This window comes from Manihot esculenta, chromosome 9 (assembly GCF_001659605.2).
Source record: "Manihot esculenta cultivar AM560-2 chromosome 9, M.esculenta_v8, whole genome shotgun sequence".
Classification (NCBI taxonomy): Eukaryota; Viridiplantae; Streptophyta; class Magnoliopsida; order Malpighiales; family Euphorbiaceae; genus Manihot; species Manihot esculenta.
In genome coordinates, this window is record NC_035169.2 from 21,667,971 (window position 1) to 21,690,744 (window position 22,774).

A 22,774-nucleotide genomic window follows, 5' to 3' on the forward strand; every position below is an offset into this window, starting at 1 on the left:
ACCATGGAAAACATGCAAAGGAAAGCTGGACAGGGCACTTTCGGGGGCACCTTCGGCGGCCGAATGTGCATGACAGATCCGAAAGTCCAAATGTTCGAGGGCAACCTTAGGCAGCCAAAACTGCCTTCAGAAGAGGTTCGGCGGCCGAACTCCCACATTCGGCGGCCGAACCTGAGTTCATCCAGAACTCAGCTTCGTGCACAACCATGCCATCCAAACACTAACCCTCCAAACATGCATCCCACCTCTCCAAACATGCTCTAACACTTAATCATGCATATAGGAGTCTTAAACCACATTAAAACTCCAACCAACAACACACATCAAGCATACATATAGCATAAACGATTTATGTACCCTACTATGCACAACTTATGCATACACATGCATAACTCCCCTTCTCCTTCATCAAGCTTATGTAAAACATGATAAAAACTAAGGATTCACACTTACCTCTTGAAGAACAAAGGCTGGTGTGACTCCAAACTTGAAGAGATGGAGATTCAAGCTTCACAAGTTCTTAAACTCCACAACTTCTCAAAACTATCTTAAACTCACTTTAAACTTGTTTTTCTTTGAAAGATTTGATGAGAAACTAGGTAAGTCACTAAGGGGAAGCATGAACATGTCTCTGACCCAAAGGAAAGCTTAAGCACCTCCTTTCTCGGCCAAAAGCACCTTTAACAAAGAACCACCGCTTCATATTTGGTGGCTAAAGCTACATGCAACACCTCACCACCTTCGGAGGCCGAACATTAGAGTTTAGGGGGCCGAACATGGGGTACTTTCGGCGGCCGAACTTCAACTTTCGGGGGCCGAAAGTGGCAAAGACTTCCTTAGCCTTTTCTCTTCAAAACTCATTTCTTTTCTAAACCAAAAGCTTAAAACATGTAAAAATATTTTAGAAAACCTTCACTCTACCCTTCAGGGATGCTCTGACATCCTAGATTCCATCGGACGGTAGGAATTTCGATGTCTGAACATGCCGGGTATTACATGGGGCAAGTGGCTCAATAATCATTTATTTCACGTTCACTATATCGGTTTCAGGAAAGATATAGTAGAAGGTGTAAATAATAAATAATAAACCCCAAATCTTTAAATTTTATTAGTCTAGTCAATAGATCTAAGATTCTATTCTTTCAAAAGGGCAGTTTAATATTATATGACATTCTAATATTTTATGTGCTTGAAATTGAATTGAGGACCAACTTTATATCTTGAGAAACATGTTTTAAATATGAAACTTGATGAAGTAAACTTTGGTGAAATTAAGCTATTTCTGCTCTCATCCTATTGCATGACAATTTAGTTCTTTATTCTGGACAAATTAAATTTCAGATTGGTTGAAGACATGACTGTATTTTATTGTTTTATTTTAATTTCTGTGCTTGAGGACAAGCAAAGGTGCAAGTGTGGAGGAATCCGATGAGTTGCAAAAAGTCATAATTTTTCCTTATTTAATTTCTTGATTTTACTGTAATTTTGATATAAATATTTAATTTTAATTTGAATTTGATTTTAGACAGGTTAGTGAGCAGAAGTTGAGAAAATGAAAAAAAAAGGCTGAATTAAATGATTTTTTATACTGGGAGGCTAAAACCTTGACCAAACCTGTAGCCTAAGGCGATGAGGAGATAAGATAGATTTTGCCACCTAATCAAGGATAAGATCAGCTACAAATGGGCTAAATTGAATCAAACTCAATCAGATTAGGATAAAGATAAGATTAGGATAGAAATAATATAGGAATAGTAGATTTTATTTTAAATTATTAAGTTTTATCTTTTTGTGCCTATATAAAGGCCTCTAGCATTAAACCTAGGGTATCATATTCTACTTCTCACTCTCATTTCCTCTCTGGCTACCCCCTTTTCTTCTCCATATTCTTTTGTTCTTCTTTCTTTACTTAATTGTTATAATTTTATTATGGCCATGAGAGGCTAAACATTATTTTTCAGTTGAAGGTTAAATTAAATTGAGGTTTGTTCAAGTTGTGAGGTTATGCACTTTAATTCTCTTCATCGTATTTCTATTTTCTATTAATTTCTGAATTCGAGGAACACCACCTCCATTGTTATTTTCTTGAGAATTCAAGGGGCCCATTGAATCTCTTGGAAAGACAACATATTGCTAATTAATCTAATTAAATCTGTAATTATTTAATTGGATTAATAACAAGTAGCAATTAATATATTAGTTTATATTAAGAAATTAGTAGATTTGATATAAATAAAACGCGTGTTTTTATTGATCAAGTTTGGGTTATTCTCTCTTAATGCAGTTGACTAATTAAATCTACACGCGTGTTGGAGTTGTTAGTTAACTAGGAATTAATTTAAGCGCGAAGCAGATTAATTTATTCATAAGAAAGAATTGGTGGGATTCGCATATTTGACCACTATAACCAAACAATAGATAATAATATGAAATATTTTTTTCTAACCAATGATCAATTGCATAATACCTCAATTTGATTACCTTCCGCTGAAATTTTTTAGTTATTTGTTTCTTTAATTTCAATTGCATTATTTATTATTTTTCTTTTAAGTTTATTTTTTTAGCTTACCCAAGGTAAAATCACTTTCATAAAAAAATCTCGTATTCTCACTTTTTGTATTAAACTACTCTTCTATTTCAAATTGATTATTTAAATTAAATATGATTAATGTATCTGTGGGATCGATACTCACTTATATTATCTACAATTTCTTATTAATCAAGAAAAGAGAAGTAAATTTTAAATTAAAAGAAGAGAATTCCACCCAAAACCTAATGTCATACTATTTCCATTTGTAAAGACAACATGATCCCTTTGCGCTTGCGATAAGCACTAGTCATCTAGATTATTTTTTGCTATGGATAAGACATCTGTGGCAAGCCATTTTTTTATCTTCGGAAACTAAAGCATTACGACATTTCCATAGATTTCATAAGATAAAATCGGTCAATTGGATGAGTTGACTGCTTTCCAAGAGGTTTGAGATAGTTCTACACAGTTCAGCCTATAAATTGATTATAGAAAGACTGGACAACAAAGGTGCTTGCAGTTGTAGGGGGGAGTTAAACCAGACAACAATTTCTCCGAGACATCTGAAGAAAAAATGAATAAGAGTCTCCCATTCTCCACAAAAAGCACAATGTGGATCAATGTGACTAATTTTCTGATTTAGTAAGCCACCGCAAGGAATTCTCTTAAGAAGAAGGCTCCAAAGAAAATGCGGACTTTTCTTGGCAGAGGGATCTTCCAAAAATCCTTCCAAAGTCGAGAATTCTGGACCAAAGAGTTTGGCCCCATATTGCCTCGGTCAAAAGAAAGTTTGCTAGACTGAATTTGTCTAGCCACCTTATAACCCGATCTCACTGTGTATATTCCATGTTTCTACCAATGCCATATCAATTTATCTTCTCTTAGAAATAAATTGAGTGGGATGGCTAGGACTTTATTAGTAATATCCCTATCAAAGTTAGCATTAAGAACTTGAGCATCCCATGCCTGTCTTGAAGGTTGAAAGAGTTGAGAAACCCATAGAATATTAGTTTGGTGTTCTTGTTTGGCCCAAGGTTTGAGGGGGAAAAAATTAGAATCCAGTTATCTTCTTTACAAAGGATAGATTTTCCATCTCGAAAATGCCAACGGGTTCCTTTGTTCAAGATCTCTCTCCCCCACAATATGCTTTGCCACCCCCCATGAAGCTCTACTTCCTCGTTGCGCATGAATAAAAGTGTTGTAAGGAAAATATTTACCCTCAAGGACCCGTGAAAGCAAGGATTATGGTTGAGTGAGGATGCGCCAACTTTGTTTAGCAGTTAAGGCTCTATTAAAACTTTACAAATCTTTGAACCTCAAGCCTCCGCAGTCCTTTTCTTCACACGTTTTTTACCAAGTTACCTAATGCAGTTTCCTTTCTTCCTTTTTTTGTCCCCGCCAAAACTGTGAGATAATGTTTTTCATTTGGTTGCATAAGGATGTTGGGAAACGGAAGCAAGACATGGCATAGATTGGTATAGCAGAGGAGACTGACTTGATCAGAACTTCTTTCCCACCCTTTGAGAGGAGCTTCTCTTTCCAACCAGCACATTTTTGAACGTTCCTATCTTTTATGAACTCAAAAGCTTGTCTCTTAGATCTTGGAATGATAGAAGAGAGACTAAAAAATTTATCATGTACATCAACAATTGTGATCCCCAAAATGGAAGCAATAGAGTTCTTCATTGCTATCGTGGTGTTGGGGCTAATCAAGATAGATGATTTTCTATAATTGATAGTCTGACCACGTATGAAAGAATATTGACAAAGCAAATTTTTGACAGCCCTTGCCTCATTTTTGGTAGCTTTAGAGAAGAGGATCGAGTCATCAGCAAAAAGAAAATGGTAACATAAGGACCGTGTCTTGCTGCTTTCAGACCTTGAAGGTTTGAGTGCTTGATAATGTGAGAGAACCCTTCAGCACAGAAAAGGAAAAGGTATAGTGAGAGCGGATCACCTTGTTTGATACCCCTCGATGGCGAGAAGTAGCTAAATCTATGCCCATTAATTTGCACAGACATGGTCACTGTAGAGACACATTGCATAACCTAGGATATCCATTTCCCATGAAAACTAAAACATTGCAGCATATATTGAATAAAAGAGCATTATACACTCTTATAAGCCTTGCTGACATCTAGTTTAATAGCCATACTGAACTTGTTCCCTGTCTTCTTTTGGTTCATACTATGACTTAATTCGTGACCAATCAAGATATTGTCAGCAATGAGGCGACCCTTGATAAAAGAATTTTGTTCCTCCCCAATAATGGCATCCATGTAAGGTTGGAGTCTTAGAGTTAGGATCTTTGCAATGATCTTGTAAAGTACATTACACAGACCTATGGGTCTAAGGTCTCTTATAGATTCAAGCTGGTCCACCTTAGGGATGAGAGAGATGATTGTGTGATTGACATTTTTAAGTGTTCTTTCCCCTTCAAAAAAACTGATAACAGCCGAAGAGACATATCTACCTATAATATTCCAATACTTTTAGAAAAATAAGGCAGTGATGCCATCCTCTCCCAGTGCCTTTGATGGATGCATAAAAAAGACAGCTTTCAGACTTCTTGGGTGTGACAGGTGCAATGAGATTTTCATTCATATCTCTTGTGAGGCGAGGGGTGAACCCTTCCATAACAGCGTCATAATTTGAGGGAAGCTGAGAGGTGTAGATTTGTTGAAAACAATCAACAACTATCTGCTGAATATCTTTTAGTTGTACATGGAGAGGTCCGTCAAGACGTGATTCATTACTCCAGGTAAATAGGCAGAATCTTATGGCCGAGTTAATTAATAATTATTGATCCCAATTCCTTGGGTGAGACTATATGACTTAATTAGAAAGGATTTCTAATATAAATCTTGTTAATCAATAATTATAATTAAGGTTATATAATCCATAATATTAGGGTTTGACATTTATTACGACTCTATTGAGATTCTGTAACAAAAAGATTCTAGTATGTAAAAAACTAAAAAAGTGATGAAGAACTACAAGATCTTGAATCAAAGAGAACTTCTCATTCATGTCATGTGAATTGTTTGCAACCCTATATATACAAGAGTATGGAAGATTCTAGAGAAATCAAGAAAGCTGAGCCTGGAAGGTGCTGAAGTGAAATTCACGTGTTCTTCGTTGTAATAGAGTGCAACAGCTTCAACCATCTTCAACAAACTTTCTCATGCAGTGCAACTAATGGGAGCTCACCATTTTCTTTCTTTCTTTTTCTTTTTGTCAGTCCACACCATTTTAGTTTACTCTCTGTGCACTATTTTGATTATCTTCTTCTTGCCTTCATACCATTGCTCTTTCATACATAATTTCTTTCAACATCATGGTCAACTTTCTTTTATATTTTATCATCCCCCACCCCTGCAAGCTAAAGCATGGGAAGGAGAAACCATGCCCAGCTTAGAGATGGAGGGAAATAATGGTCCTCTGAGGCACTTCGTAAAGATGTCAGCAAGTTAGTGCTTTGAAGAGACATGCATAGGTTTAACAAATCCTTTGAGGAATTGATCCATACGATGTGCCAATCAATATCAATGTGCTTGGTATGTTAATGGAAGACATGATTAATTGTGATGTGAACAGTAGCTTTCTTATTGTAGTATAAATGAATTGGAGTGGAAAGAGACATATGGAAGTCTCGTAGTAAGTAAGAAATCCATTGTAATTCACATACTATCGTTGCCATACTATGATATTTTGCTTCGACTGAAGACTTATTCAATGTGGATTGCTTCTTAGACTTTTAGGAAATGGGAGAGTTTCCTAAAAATAGACAATAGCCTATGAAAAAATTGCAAGACTCAGAGCAGGCAGTTAATCAAAGTCATTATAGGCTTGGATTGAGACGGAATTGAGTGATGGACAGTATAAGCCAAGATCAGAGCAACCTTTTAGATATTGTAAAAGTTGAAGTGATGCATCCAAGTGTGATTATCGTGGTTGTTGCAAAAACTGGTTGAGTTGTTGAATAGGGAAACTGACTTTGGTCTCGTTAGGTTAAGGTAGAGTAAACGACCTACAAGCCTGTGGTATCATTCAGGATCTGTTAAAAGAGGACTGTGATCATCAGACCTCAGCTTCGTGCCCCTTGGTAGTGGAGTAGCAACAGGTTTTGCTCCGATGAGTTTGGCATCTTTCATGATATCCTGGATATACTTACATTGACTGAGGTACATTCTAGAAGAAGAATGGGCAATCTGTAAACCAACAAAAATTTTGGTAGGACTAAGGCCTTTAATAGTATATCTAATTCACATGTTCATGTTATCAAAACATCATCCACCTGTACAATTAAGGCTTGAAATTGAGCACTAGAATGTTTAAAAAACAGACAATGGTCATTTGTGGACTGAATGAACCCATATTGGAGGAGTTTGGTTGCAAATTCTTTACTCCATTAGCGGCCCGCCTGCTTCAATCCATACAAAGACTTGCTTAGCTTGAAAACTTGAATGTTTTATATCCATAATTGTTTAATTGGGTTAATAACAAGTAACAATTAGCATATTAGTTTATGTTAAGAAATTAGTATATTTGATTTAAATAAAACGTGTATTTTTATTGATCAAGTTTGGGTTCTTCTCTCTTAATGCAGTTGACTAATTAAATCTACACGCGTGTTGGGGTTGTTAGTTAACTAGGAATTAATTTAAGCGCGAAGCAGATTAATTTATTCATAATGAAGAATTGGTGGGATTCGCGTGTTTGACCATTATAACCAAACAATAGATAATAACATGAATTATTTTTCTAACCAATGATCAACTGCAAAACACCTCAATTTGATTACTTTCAGCTGAAAGTTTTAATTAATTATTTGTTTCTCAAATTTCAATTGCATTATTTATTATTTTTCTTGGCTTGCCCAAGGCAAAACCACTTTCATAAAAAAAACTCTATTCTTCTCGCTTTTTGTATTAAACTACTCTTCTATTTCAAATTGGTCATCTAAATTAAACAGAATTAAGGTATCTGTGGGATCGATACTCACTTACCCTATCTACAAGTTCTTATTAATTAAGAAAATGAAAGTAAATTTTAAATTAACGGATTCGAAACTGTCAAATTTTGACGCTGTTGCCGGGTACCTTTAACAATTTATTTTTATTTTTATGACCAAATATGAGAATAGCATAATTCAGTTTGATCCAGAAATCGAGAAGACTGCAAAAAGGTTGGGAAAAATAACAAAGTTGTAAAAACAGGCTAATTCGAGAGTCTCTCAACCATCTGTCTGATCCCCTTTGCTCACCAAAGAGACATCATCTTCAATACCAACCGAGCCTTCAATTGACACAAACCAAAGAGACAATATGGCCACAGCTACTGTCGCTGAAGAGCAACCCCTTTGCATCATATACCCAATATTGAATGTACTTTTGGAATTGCGAACAGGTATGATTCATATGTTATCAAAATTTCAAGGCTTGGAGAATGAAGACCCCCATCGTCATCTAAAGGACTTTTATGTGGTTTGTTTAAGTATGGGACCACAAGGTATAACTGACGAACAAATAAGGTTGATAGCTTTTCCTTTCACTTTAATTGAATCCGCTAAGGATTGGTTCTACTATTTTCCCCAAGGTTCAATCACCACTTGGGCGCAAATTAGAGACTTATTCTTAGAAAGGTTTTTCCCAACAACCAAAGCATCATCAATAAGAAAGAAAATAAGTGGAATCAAATAAAGAAAAAATAAAACTTTACATGAATATTGGAAATGTTATAAGAAATTAATTGCAAGTTGTCCAAAACATGAATTCACTCCAAAACAGCTTAACCTTTACTTCTACGAAGGACTTTTGCCATTAAAATGAAGAATAATAGATGCTACTAGTGGAGGAGCCATTGCAAAAATGGAACCTAAAGAAGATAAAACTTTAATCTCCAAATTAGCTGCCAATTCTAAACAGTATGGCCAAGAAGAGGACATTTCAAGAAATACCAATGAGGTAAGTATTACATCTTTAGATTCTAAAACTTCACAACTAACAGCTGCAATTCAATAATTGGCTATAGGGAATAATGTATGAACTTGTGGTATTTGCAAACAAGCCGACTATCCCACATATATGTATCATATCCTTCAGGAAGGAGAGCAACAGGTAAATGCCATTGGAGAGTTGATAGGCGGTTGTCGAAGCCGTCAAAAATAAACCTATTATCAATCAACAAATAAATTTGCAGATAGTGGCAATAGGGTCGAACCACAGGGAATTGACACTAAAGATCTTCCTAATAATGACTAAGGCAAGTAATAACAAATAAGTAAAAGAGGGGGGTTTGTTTTGATGAGTTAAAATCTAAAAGCAAAAGAGAACAATAATTTAATTGAAAGGGAATTTCAGTGAGAAAGAGATTCTAGCTGAAGTATGAGTCTAATTCAGTTTGTTCAGAATTGATCATTGATTATTAAAGACTCCTGTTTGACTTCAATAAATTGGTTTTGGTTATGGAAGACGCTTCTCACAACCAAATTCCTCCTTAGTTCTAGTTTGATTAGGAAACGTTCGCTAATCAAACACTAACCAACAAGTTGCCAAGGAACGTCCTTGGGGCATTGTAGCATCGAACAACTGTTGATTGCATTAAGACTTAGAGAAACCCAATTCTATCCTTGCCAACCGCGTGATCAAGTTTAGATTATGCAACCTGATTAGATGTGTATTTGAACAACCTAAGCAATTACGGACCTAAACCATTCAAACAATATCACTTAAGCAATTTAAAAGCAATGGGCCCTTATTGATTCTAAAAGCAAGTAATATTTATAGAAAAGATCAGATTGCATAAATATTGAAACAAACAAGAGTTAAACAATGGAGTATTAAACCTCCCAATTCATCACAAATCTGAATATTCACAACTTCAACTAGAAAACAAGGAACTTAGCCACTCATGGTGGACTAAATACACAAAGAGATGAAAAGAAAATAAAGAAGAACAGCTGCAGAATTTCTGGCGAGGGGGAGATGCTGAATGAGGCTGATCAGAAGATGATTTTCTGGTTTGGAAGTCCTCCTTTTATAGCTGAAGAATTCTCTCATCTAGGGTTTTGAAATCCCTTTTTGATTTGGTGTTGGACTCCTCTTTTGATGTTGAATTTAATTGCAATTGGATTTCCTTGGATGAGAAGCTCTTTCGTGGCTCTTGGATAAGTGCTGGAAGTGATTGGATTGGATTTGGACTTCTGAAAATTCGGATTTCTGTTTGCTGTCCATTTTCCCGCTCTGCTGTAATTTTCTGCTGTCAAAGTGATTTGCCCGGCGATTTGACCAGTTTCTTGGGCAAATCACTGGGCAAATCGCTTCTCTGTGAGTCAGTCCTCTATGCCTCTGCGAGTGATTTGGCCAGTGATCCTCGATTGTCTTGGTCAAATCGCCTGCCCATGTCACTGCTGTCTGTTGCCTCTGGGTATCTGTTTTAGCTTGATCTGGGCAGTGATTGGAGCAGATTTTTGGGCAAATCACTGGGCAAATCATCCTTTTGCAAATTTTCTGCACTTTTTCTCCCATTTTCCAGATTCTTCCTTTTCTGTAAAAACAATATAAAAACTATAAATTAAGCTAGAAAATGTGTAAATAAGCAATAAAAGAGATAATAAAAATGTGGCTAAATTGTGCTTGATCAAATACCCCCACACCTAGCTTTTTGCTTGTCCTCAAGCAACAAATAACTTAGCCAATCAAGCCCCCTTTTTCCTTAGAACCTAAACACCACTTAATCAGCCCCCCCTAGACTCCTAACCTGAATTATCACAGTATAGAGTACATGCACTAAGGTCATCCTCTCCTTTCCTTGTTTCCTTTTACCTACCATGGTCAAGGGAAAGGTTTTTGATTCAATCATGCTTATTCTTTTATGTTAGGTTTAATGCAACCCCTAGGAGTGACTTGCCCCTTTCCTTCTCTATTTCTTTTTGTTTTTATTTTCAGCAGCACTTATTCTTATCCTTGCCTGAAAAAGTCACTAACCTTTTTACGCGATTGTGCACATGGGTGATACACCCCCGGTTACTCAGTTAGTCACTTGTTCAAGTGGCTATTAGCTCTGTTCATAGTCTAGACCATCGAAACTTATTTGCTTGAAAAAGTTACTGACCTTTTTACGCGATTGTGTACATGGGTGATACACCCCCGGTTACTCAGTCAGTCACTTGTCCAAGTGGCTTTTAGGCACAGTTCATAGTCTTAGACCATTGGAACAAGTTTGTGATTTGTGCTGGTTTGTCATGATAGTTTGGGCAAATCAGCTCATAGGGAGTTACACTAGCTTTGTGTTTGCATGTATTTGTATTTTTATTTCCCTTGACCTTAGCAAATTTAAGGATTCAATTCAAGAGAAAAACTCCCTAAGTGAAGGTAACATACTGTGAATGATTCAATTTAGGCTTAAAGGGGTGGCAAATCAATGGGGTCATGAGATAAGGGCACTCTTTCAACCTTGTTAACTATGTTGAGTAAAGCAATTAGCTACAAAATTCTGTGTGTGTGCAAAAAAGGGTAAAAATAATGCAAAAAGAAACAAAAAGAAACAAAAAGAAATCAAAAAGGTAAAAATGTGGTGTGATCATTGAATAAATACTCTCCAGTACCCCCACACCTATCCCACATATTGTCCTCAATGTGTGAATAAACATATAGAAAAATGAAGGAGAAAAGGGAAAGATATTTCCTGGCCTGGGGGTGATTTGACCAGTGACTTGAGCAAGTACTGGGCAAATCACTGGGCAGATTGCTATCTGTCATGGTGCTGGGGCAGAAAATGGTCCACCAGCAGGTCCAACAAGTGCTCCATCCTTTGCATTCGTTCTTCAATCCTACTGAGACGAGCCTCTACTGTCTGGTTGGGGGCTTCGTCTTCAGGTGGCTGAGGAGCATCCTGCTGGGGGGCTGCTGGATGTGGTTCATTTGCAGGTTCCTGCCCTATTGCTTGTGTTGTCTCTTCTGTAGGGGCTGTTATAGTGGCTGGCTGCTGGGTGGTGGTGCTTATGGTGGCTTTCTTCCTCCTGAAAACACGCTCATGGCGTGGCGTTACTGGACCTGCAGGTGCAATGGAAAAAACATCCCCCACCTTACAAAGCAACCCCATATCATCCAATGTGCGTAGGTCCAAGGGGGTTGTTTTGGGGGTGGGGGAGAGGTCAGTATATGCTGGGTGCAAAAGTTTTAGATTCACTGCAATGGCAGTGATCAAGGGGCCAAAAATCAGTGGCCTGTTATACTGAATGATGCTAGATAATTGGGTGGCAGCCCAGTATCCCAGATGTATTTTCCTATGTGTGTGCATGCACCAAAGAATATATAACTCAGTTCTGGTCAGGATGTTGGAAGCATCCTTCCTCCCAGAGAATGTGTATGCCAGGAACCTGTGAAGGTATTTCAGACTGGGGTTGCTGAGGTATAGGTCCTTGGACCTAGTGGGTGAGTATGGTTCTGGTGGATTATCACTCAACTCCAAGTACACAGAGCTTGGATCAAACTCAGCAGGGAAGTCCCAGGTGGACTGTGGGCATTCACAGCCCATGGCTATGCCGAATTCCTGCAGGGATAAGCGAAATCGCTTCCCCAGTAACCTAAATCCAATAGTTCCTGGTGTGTGTATGTTGTGCATGGCAGGTTTATCAAAATAAAATGTAGTGAAGAACTCCTGTGTGAGTTCCAGGAAAGAGGGCATGCGCAGGAAAAAGAAGGAGTCCCAGCCAATAGCAGAAATTAGAGAACGTACCTGGGAATGGAGTCTCAGTGCTCCAAGGGTGGCATGATGGATATGCTTACCTGGGTGATATGGTAGGGATGAGATTTTAAGCAGCCTGGTGCGCTCAGAAATTTTATTGAATGTCAGTGCTTTGACGATGTGATCTGGGTGTGCTGGCCTGGGCAAATCGCTGGGCAAATTGCTGGGCACATCACTGAGTGTGTCGCTGGGCACATCACTTTGTAAGTCTGTGGGCGCACCAGTGGGCGTATCATTGGGCAAAGCGCTGGTGGTATCAGTGGGCAGATTGCTGGGCGCATCAGTGGGCTCATTAGTGGTGGCATCAGTGGGCAAATTACTGGGCGCACCGCCTTCCTCGTGAACTGTGGGATGTGTGGCAATGGCGGTTTGTGGTTCTAGCTCTGATCTCGGCGGTGGAGGTGGCGACTGAGTTCTTGGCCGTTTCTGGCCGTGGCTGGAGGAAGTGGTGGATTCAGGCAGTATTTCGCCGGCAGGGTTGGCCGTCGAGGCTGTTGTGGATGGTGGTGGCGGCGTTCTTTGTTGTTTCTTTTGCCGGCGATATATTTGGACGGCCGGTGAATCGGTGCGTCCTGTTCCTGTGCTTGTGGCCGGTGGTGTCTCGGTGTTGATGGTGGCCGGAGGAGGTACGTCCCACGCTTCATCGTCACTATCAGAGGGAGTGGGTGGTTTGGGTAGCCCTAATTTCTTCCACATGAATGGTCCGCCGGTGGCCCTCATCTTGATTCTTACCATGGTGGTCTTGAGTTTGCCGGTGGCTGAGTGGTGGTCGGAGAAGAGAAAGCTCGAAGAAGAAGAAGAGGAAACAGTAGTTAGCGTAAAAAGTAAAAGAATAAAATATAAAAGAAAAGACTACTTAAAGTGATTTGGGTATATGAATCTGCCCTGATCATTTAATGTTGGCCCTCTTGATTATTGACATGGTGGTTTGCCCAGTGATTTGGGCAAGCAGTGGGCAAATCACTGGGCCAGATCACTCTTCTTTTGCAATTGCTGTACTGGTACTGTTCACGCCTTTTGCTGATGACGTGCTTGATCTTGCGATTGGACCGGTGATCTGGTCAGTTTATCTGGGCAATTGGGCAAATCACTGCCCCAATCTCTTGTGATTATGGTACATTCAGTCGATTTGCCCAGCGATTTGGGCAAGTATTGGGCAAATCACTGGGCAAATCACTGCCTCTGGGCTGCCTCCCAGTAGCGCCCTGTTTTCTGTCTTGGGCTGGACTTCAGTGTCTTGCTCAGCAGTCTTGGGAAGGGGGATCCAAGGGAACCTCCTCCACAACATGGACAGTAAAACCTTCATAGAATCTCTTCAAACGATGCCCATTAACTTTGAAAACTTTGCTTGTTTGTGGACTCCGTATGTCAATAGCTCCATGTGGATAAACATGCTCAACCAAAAATGGCCCAATCCACCTAGACCGAAGCTTTCCAGGGAATAATTTGAACCTGGAATCAAAGAGCAAAACCTTATCACCAACCTGGAAGTGTTTTCTGGAGATGTTCTTGTCATGGAAAGCTTTGGTCCTTGCTTTATAATCCCATGAAGCTTCATATGCATCACGCCTAATCTCCTCAAGATCTTGAATCTGTAATTTTCTGTTAACTCCAGCTTCTTTTTCATCAAGATTACAGCTCTTCACAGCCCAATAGGCTTTATGTTCAAGTTCCACAGGTAGATGGCATGCTTTCCCATAAATCAGCCTATATGGAGACATCCCAATTGGAGTCTTATATGCTGTTCTATATGCCCATAATGCATCATTGAGGCGTGTACTCCAGTCCTTTCGATTTGGGCAGACCGTTTTCTCCAAGATGGACTTTATCTCCCTGTTTGATACTTCAGCCAGCCCATTTGTTTGAGGATGATAGGCAGTAGAGGTTCTATGGATGACATGGTGCTTCTTTAGGAGAGTTTCTACCACCTTGTTGCAAAAATGGGTGCCTCGGTCGCTGATTATTGCCTTGGGCAGTCCAAATCTTGAGAAAATGTGGGACTTTACAAATTCACACACTGTTTTGGCATCATCAGCTCTTGTTGCTTTGGCCTCAATCCACTTGGACACATAATCCACAGCAAGAAGTATGTAGGTGTTGCCAAAGGAAGGTGGGAATGGTCCCATGAAGTCAATGCCCCATATGTCAAAGATTTCACACACCATGATGGGTGCTTGAGGCATTTCACTTCTTTTGCCAAGGTTTCCTGTTTGTTGGCATCTTGCACATGACCTACAAAATAAATAAGCATCTCTAAATATGTTAGGCCAAAATAATCCACTTTCAAGGACTTTCAAGGCTGTCTTGCGTGGCCCAAAGTGACCTCCACAGCTGTAGGAGTGGCAGAAAGTTAGGACAGAAGTGATCTCATGGTTTGGGATGCATCTCCTTATGACTTGGTCTGCACAATGCTTCCATAGGTAGGGCTCATCCCACACATAATACCTTGCCTCTTTCTTGATCTTGTCTCTTATGTGTTTGGGCAAATCAGTAGGCAAATCACCTATGGCAAGGAAATTGACAATATCAGCATACCATGGTTCCTCTTCTTGGACAGCAAAGAGGTGCTCATCAGGGAAGGTCTCATTGATGGGGCATGTCTCCATCTCAGTCAGAATTCTGCTGAGGTGATCAGCTACAAGGTTCTCCTTGCCTTTCTTGTCACGGATCTCCAAATCAAACTCTTGTAACAGCAGTATCCATCTCACCAGCCTAGGTTTGGACTCCTTTTTCTTGATTAAGTACCTTAGTGCAGCATGATCTGAGTATATAATCACCTTTGTCCCAAGTAGGTAGGGTCTAAACTTCTCCAATGCAAACACAACAGCCAGCAATTCTTTTTCTGTGGTGGAATAGTTGCATTGTGCAGCATCTAGGGTGCGTGAGGCATAGTGAATAACATGAGGAGAGTTGCTTATACGCTGTCCCAATACCGCACCTACAGCAAAGTTGCTGGCATCACACATTATCTCAAATGGAAGGTTCCAATCAGGTGGCTGGATGACTGGGGCAGAAATTAGGAGTGATTTGATCAGATCAAAGGCTGATTTGCAGCTGTCATCAAAGTTGAAGGGTACATCCTGCTGTAACAATCTGCAAAGAGGCTGAGTTATTTTAGAAAAATCTTTGATAAACCTCCTGTAAAAACCAGCATGTCCAAGGAATGATCGAATTTCCCTAATGCTGGTTGGGTAGGGCAGATTTTTGATGGTGTCAACTTTGGCTTTGTCCACCTCAATCCCTTTAGCTGAAACAATATGGCCTAAGATTAAGCCATGGCTGACCATAAAGTGGCACTTCTCATAGTTGAGAACCAAGTTTGTCTCCAAACACCTTTGAAGTATCTTCTCCAAGTTGGCTAGGCATTCATGGAATGAATTGCCATACACTGTAAAGTCATCCATGAAGACTTCAATGATCTTCTCCACATAGTCAGAAAAAATACTCATCATGCACCTTTGGAAAGTGGCTGGTGCATTGCAAAGACCAAAGGGCATCCTCCTGAATGCGAAGGTGCCAAATGGGCATGTGAAAGTGGTCTTCTCTTGATCTTCTGGTGCAACGGGGATTTGATAAAATCCAGAATATCCATCAAGGAGGCAGTAATGGCTTTTTCCAGCAAGTCTCTCAAGCATTTGGTCCATGAAGGGCAAGGGAAAGTGATCCTTTCTTGTCGCTGTGTTGAGCTTCCTGTAGTCCATGCAAACTCTCCACCCATTTTGCACACGAGTGGGGACTAGCTCTCCTTCAGAATTAGGGACAATGGTAATCCCGGTCTTCTTTGGTACCACATGGATGGGACTCACCCATTTACTGTCAGAAATGGGGTAGATTACCCCAATGTCTAGGAGCTTCACAATCTCCTTCTTTACAACCTCCATCATAGGTGGATTCAGCCTTCTTTGTGCCTCACGAACAGGTTTGCATTCATCCTCCATGAGAATCCTATGCATGCATGTTGATGGTGAGATACCCTTTATGTCCTCCAATGTCCACCCAATTGCCTTCTTGTGTTTCATCAACACATCCAGGAGCTTTTTCTCTTCTTCTTGGCTGAGCTGGTTGGAAATGATTACTGGAAGTGTATTTCCAGCTCCCAAGTAGGCATATTTGAGGTGGTTAGGCAAAGGTTTCAGATCTGGTGCATCCTCTGTCTGCTGGTTTTCTGTCTGCATACTGTCCGATTTGAGCTGTGATTTGAGCAGATTTTTGGGCAAATCACTGGGCAAATCACTCATACCTAGCAAGTTACAGCAGTCTGCTGTTTTGTCTGCTTCAGAGATGTTGCTGTCCACTTCTTCTCTCCTGCAAAGACCTTCATAAAGTAAGTTTTCTTGATCAAAATCAAAAACTTCTTGGCTTAAATCATCAATAACATCAAGTCCATAAACATGAGAAACATCATTGGGGAATTTCATGGCATCATAAACATTAAATTTGATAACTTCCCCTTCAAACTCCATAGTCAATGTGCCATCATGCACATCAATTTTTGTTCTTGCTGTGCTCAAGAATGGTCTCCCAAGTAGGATATCAGAGGTGGTGTTGCTCTTGTCTTCCTCCATGTCAATAACATAAAAATCTGCTGGAAAGACTAATTGGTCCACTTGCACCAACACATCTTCAAGCACTCCTTTGGGGTAGACAATGGACCGGTCAGCTAATTGGATCACAATGCTGGTGCTTTTGAGTGTACCTGCATTTAACAAGTTAAAAATAGAAAGGGGCATAACATTAATTGAAGCTCCAAGGTCACACATGGCTTTCTTTATCCCCACATTGCCTATTTTGCATGAAACCGCAAACATTCCTCTATCCTTGCATTTGACTGGTAGTTTCCTTTGGATGACAGCTGAAACACACTCCCCCACGCTTACCTTCTCACGTTCAGCAAGTTTCCTTCGGTTTGTGCATAGCTCTTTGAGGAATTTGGCATACCTTGGAATTTGCTTCACAGCATCAAGTAGGGGAATGTTAATTTCCACTTTGCGAAGTGTCTCCAATATCTCTTTTTCCTCTTTCTCCTTTTGGGACCTTGCAAATCTCTTTGGGAAGGGAGGAGGTACCTTGAATTTCTCCATAGGTTGCTGTTTCTGCCTTTGACTTGATTCTGCCTGGTCTGTTGATTTGGGCAAATCACTTTCTGCCTTCTCTGGAGAATTGGGCAAATCACTGCTGGACAGCTTAGTTTGCCCAGCGATCGGGTCTGTTTCTACAAGCAAACTGGGCAAATCACTGCCCTGATTACTTTCTGGCAGAATTTCTTCCATGCCCTGTTTTTGCATTTTTTCAGCCCTATTGTCTTGCAACTCCTTTCCACTCCTCAATGTGATGGCACTAGCATTTTGCCTTGGATTTATCTCAGTTTGGGAAGGTAGCTTTCCTTGTGATTCAATTTTGTTTAAGGATGAAGCCATTTGCCCCATTTGTTTCTCAAGATTCTGCACAGTATTTGCCAAATTTTTCACAATCTCTTCAAGAGATGCATTAGAATTCTGAGGTGCAGCTTGTGCTTGGTTTCTTTGCTGGTGGCTTGGATATTGCTGTCCCCTTGCATAACTGAAATTTGGATGGTCCCTCCAACCTGGATTATAAGTATTTGCATAGGGATCATACCTTCTTTGCCCATTAAAGCCTCCAATAGCATTGACTTGCTGGTCCTCCTCTTGAAGGGAAGGACATAGATCAGTAGGGTGGTTGTTGGCACATATTCCACATGTCTTGGGCTGCTGAATTTGCTGGACTTGTTGGGTTTGACCCACAACAAGGCTGCGGACAGCATTGGTGAGATCAGAAATTTGGGATGCCAAATCAGATGTACTCACCTCATTCACTCTCCTTGATGGCTGCTCTTGATCTCCAAATTGCTGAGAAGCTGCAGCCATGGTAGAAATTAAGTCTCTCATTTCTCGAGCTGATTTTTTCTCAATTGATCCTCCACAGGCTGCGTCAATAAATTTTCTTTCTGAGGGTAGCAAACCTCCATAGAAGTAATGAATGAGAGATTTGTCAGAAATATCATGTTGAGGGCAGCTTGTGCACAGCCTTTTGAACCTTTCCCAGTATTCATACAAGTTTTCAGAGTGCTTTTGCTTTATGCCACTTATTTCTCGACGGATGCCTATGGCTTTTGAAGTTGGGAAGAATTTCCTCAAGAATGTTCTTACCATATCAGCCCATGATGTGATGGATCCAGGTGGTAAGTAAAATAGCCATTCCTTGGCATAGTCGTCAAGGGAAAAAGGGAAGGCTCTAAGCTTGATATCCTCTTCTGGAATACCTTGGGGTCTCAAGGTGGAGCACACCACATGGAATGCCTTCAAATGCTTGTGAGGATCTTCGTTTTCTAAGCCTCTGAATTTGGGCAGGAGATGGATCAGACCTGTCTTGAGCTCAAAAGGTGCTGTCAATGGGGGATACTCAATGCATAAGGGCGCTTGGTCTCCTTCTGGTTCATCTAGCTCTCCGAGGGTTCTTTCCCGTGGCTGAGGTACTTGGATAAGCAAGTTTCTGGCTTGATTTTCAGCTTCAACACGTGCAGCAGGTGGTGCTGCCATAGCTGGATTTTCTGCCATAACCTGGAACTCAGTTTCTGGTGCAAAATCAGTAGTGGCTGTAGGCGAGTCTGCTGGTGCAAAAATTTCTGCAGCAGGGGCAGATGTGACAGCAAGTGCTTCAGTTGGTGCAGAAGTAGGTGAATTTGCTGGTGCAGAAAAATCAGCAGGTGTAGCAACAGCTCTGTGAGATGGTGTTGCTGATGAAGATGCCTTTGAGGCTTGGTTCCTCAAATTTGCTTGCTTCCTTAAGTGCTTGGCAGTTTTCTCAATCTCAGGGTCGTAAAGAAGAGTGTCTTTACGGCCAGACCTGGTCATAAAGGGAAAATACGTTAGTTTTAATCAATTCCCCGGCAACGGCGCCAATTTTTGATAGGCGGTTGTCGAAGCCGTCAAAAATAAACCTATTATCAATCAACAAATAAATTTGCAGATAGTGGCAATAGGGTCGAACCACAGGGAATTGACACTAAAGATCTTCCTAATAATGACTAAGGCAAGTAATAACAAATAAGTAAAAGAGGGGGGTTTGTTTTGATGAGTTAAAATCTAAAAGCAAAAGAGAACAATAATTTAATTGAAAGGGAATTTCAGTGAGAAAGAGATTCTAGCTGAAGTATGAGTCTAATTCAGTTTGTTCAGAATTGATCATTGATTATTAAAGACTCCTGTTTGACTTCAATAAATTGGTTTTGGTTATGGAAGACGCTTCTCACAACCAAATTCCTCCTTAGTTCTAGTTTGATTAGGAAACGTTCGCTAATCAAACACTAACCAACAAGTTGCCAAGGAACGTCCTTGGGGCATTGTAGCATCGAACAACTGTTGATTGCATTAAGACTTAGAGAAACCCAATTCTATCCTTGCCAACCGCGTGGTCAAGTTTAGATTATGCAACCTGATTAGATGTGTATTTGAACAACCTAAGCAATTACGGACCTAAACCATTCAAACAATATCACTTAAGCAATTTAAAAGCAATGGGCCCTTATTGATTCTAAAAGCAAGTAATATTTATAGAAAAGATCAGATTGCATAAATATTGAAACAAACAAGAGTTAAACAATGGAGTATTAAACCTCCCAATTCATCACAAATCTGAATATTCACAACTTCAACTAGAAAACAAGGAACTTAGCCACTCATGGTGGACTAAATACACAAAGAGATGAAAAGAAAATAAAGAAGAACAGCTGCAGAATTTCTGGCGAGGGGGAGATGCTGAATGAGGCTGATCAGAAGATGATTTTCTGGTTTGGAAGTCCTCCTTTTATAGCTGAAGAATTCTCTCATCTAGGGTTTTGAAATCCCTTTTTGATTTGGTGTTGGACTCCTCTTTTGATGTTGAATTTAATTGCAATTGGATTTCCTTGGATGAGAAGCTCTTTCGTGGCTCTTGGATAAGTGCTGGAAGTGATTGGATTGGATTTGGACTTCTGAAAATTCGGATTTCTGTTTGCTGTCCATTTTCCCGCTCTGCTGTAATTTTCTGCTGTCAAAGTGATTTGCCCGGCGATTTGACCAGTTTCTTGGGCAAATCACTGGGCAAATCGCTTCTCTGTGAGTCAGTCCTCTATGCCTCTGCGAGTGATTTGGCCAGTGATCCTCGATTGTCTTGGTCAAATCGCCTGCCCATGTCACTGCTGTCTGTTGCCTCTGGGTATCTGTTTTAGCTTGATCTGGGCAGTGATTGGAGCAGATTTTTGGGCAAATCACTGGGCAAATCATCCTTTTGCAAATTTTCTGCACTTTTTCTCCCATTTTCCAGATTCTTCCTTTTCTGTAAAAACAATATAAAAACTATAAATTAAGCTAGAAAATGTGTAAATAAGCAATAAAAGAGATAATAAAAATGTGGCTAAATTGTGCTTGATCAAGAGTTCAATGAACAACAAAGGAAGTATGACCCATTTTCAAGTACCTAAAATCCGGGGTGGAGAGATCATCCAAAACTTAGCTATGGGAATAGATAATAAAACTTCCAGCCTCGAGCAAACTATCAAACTATAAAATCAAGTGTGTCTCTAGAAGACCTTGTTCAATCCCTTACTAATAGCACTCTTGCTTTTCAATAGGAAACAAAATCGAGTATACAGAATTTGGAGAATCAAATGAGCCAACTTGCTACATTAGTGAGCAAGCTAGAATCTCAAGAGAAACTGCCCTCCCAACCCGTGCCAAATCCAAAATAGAACGTAAGTGAAATTACGCTGTGAAGTGGGAAGGAGTTAGAATTTGCCAGCCCGAGGAGGCTTGCCCAAGGCAGTATGACAGACTTGAAGGCAAAAGCAGAAATAGAAATTCCAGTAGAGAATCAGCCTCAAAAATCAGAGGTAGAACAACGCCCAATGCAGGTAATACATCCTCCTTTTCCTGAAAGATTTGCTCAATCAAAAAGAGAAAAGGAAGAAAAAGAGATCTTGAAGATTTGTCGCAAAATCTAGGTAAACATACCCCTTCTTGAAACTATAAAGAAAATACCAAAGTACGCGAAATTTCTAAAAGACCTTTGCACTAATAAAAGAAAATTGTATGGGTACGAAAAAGCTAAACTAGGGGATAATGTATCAGTTGTACTTCAAAGAAAGTTTGCACAAAAATGTAAAGATAAAAGCATGTTTGTAATATCATGTAAAGTTGAAAACCTTGAAATTAAGAAGGCAATGTGTGATTTAGGAGCTTTCATAAATGTTATGCCTCTATCAGTCTTTGGATGCAGGTCCTTTGAAACAAACAGAAGTCACACTCTAACTCGCCGATAGATCAATGGTTTATCCTAAAGGCGTGTTGGAGGATGTTTTGGTCCAAGTGGGGAAATTAATTTTCCCAGCTGACTTCTTTGTCCTAGACATGAAAGATGACAATTCATCCAACTCTACAGATTTATTGCTAGAAAGACTATTCCTTAGCACAGCTAGAATAAATATTGACATGCACAAAGGCACACTCACAATGGAGTTTGATGAATAGGAGGTAAAATTTAATGTCTATGATGCAATGAAGTATCTTGATAAAAACTTTTCTCTTTGCAGCATAGATGTGGTTAAACCTCTCACTCAAGAAGCATTCGAACTAAGCAAGGAAGACAAGTTGAAGGTAGTTCCAACTGAAAACTTGACATTGGACTTCCTTGAAAATAGCACACTCAATGAAGAAATTGAAAAAAATAGTCCGCTCATTGGACGCTTCAAGCCATAAGGCACCGAAAATTGAGTTAAAAGCACTTCTAGCTCTATTGAAACATGTATTTCTAGGAAGTAATGACACATTTGCAATCATAATCTCCTCCAAATTAAATCCTTTTAAAGTAAAGAAGTTGATATGGGTGTTGAATGAATATGAAGAGGGAAGTGGATGAAACCTAACATGCCACTGTCTAGCCTAGGATAATAAATAAGGGCGCTGCTTGAGAGGCAATCTAAGGTTACAGGCTTGCCCAAGTTTGTAGAGCCATGAGTAAGTTTTCTTTTAATTTTCCAGTTTTCATTAATTTATCTATTATTTTTTTAGTAGATTGGATTTTCTGGGCAATTTGGGACTTTAGGGAACCTTTTTGGAGGTAAATTATTATTTTTAAAATTGCTCCGAAAGGAAGATAAGTTCTATTCTACTTGATCTTATTTTTCCATTCATAAAATAATAATAATAATAATAATAATAATAATAATAATAATAATAATAATAATAATAAAATTATAACCTAATTTCTTTCTCTCTTCTTTTTTTTTCTTCCTCTCCCTCTCCTTTCAATCTGCAGAATGGTGAAGATCGTCGGACCGCGCCGATGACTCCAGTAGCCACGGCGATCGGATCTCATGTGCATCACAGGCCCACGATCACGCTCCATCCTCGCTGGTAGCACGTCCTTCTGCGTCAGGCACAGCGCGCGCTACTTCCTCGCCAGACGCAGCTTTTGCGCAAGCCTCCCCGCTGCTCGCGA

The 22,774-nt window shown here is 39.7% G+C and overlaps 1 protein-coding gene across 1 annotated transcript; it reads right to left on the bottom strand.

The window, feature by feature from the left end:
* Positions 1-7,654: 7,654 nt before the first annotated feature.
* LOC122724626 lies at positions 7,655-18,165 on the bottom strand. Its single transcript, XM_043960157.1, has 7 exons — positions 18,106-18,165; positions 17,140-17,235; positions 14,649-16,212; positions 13,566-14,144; positions 11,913-13,038; positions 7,797-7,890; positions 7,655-7,708 (listed from the first exon to the last, which is right to left on the bottom strand). The coding sequence occupies exons 1-7, from the start codon at positions 18,163-18,165 to the stop codon at positions 7,655-7,657; spliced, it is 3,573 nt and encodes a 1,190-aa protein (XP_043816092.1).
* Positions 18,166-22,774: the final 4,609 nt, after the last annotated feature.

What these genes read in the sequence shown, in the direction of transcription:
- LOC122724626 (XM_043960157.1), bottom strand. Translation starts at nt 18,165, where the DNA reads ATGGCTGCAGCTTCTCAGCAATTTGGAGATCAAGAGCAGCCATCAAGG. An exon ending in AGTCTGAAATACCTTCACAG is followed by an intron (nt 7,891 to 11,912) that starts GTTCCTGGCATA and finishes TATGATGCAAAG; the next exon opens with GGGTTGCTCTTCAGCGACAG. An exon ending in TTGAAGATGATGTCTCTTTG is followed by an intron (nt 7,709 to 7,796) that starts GTGAGCAAAGGG and finishes ACCTTTTTGCAG; the next exon opens with TCTTCTCGATTTCTGGATCA.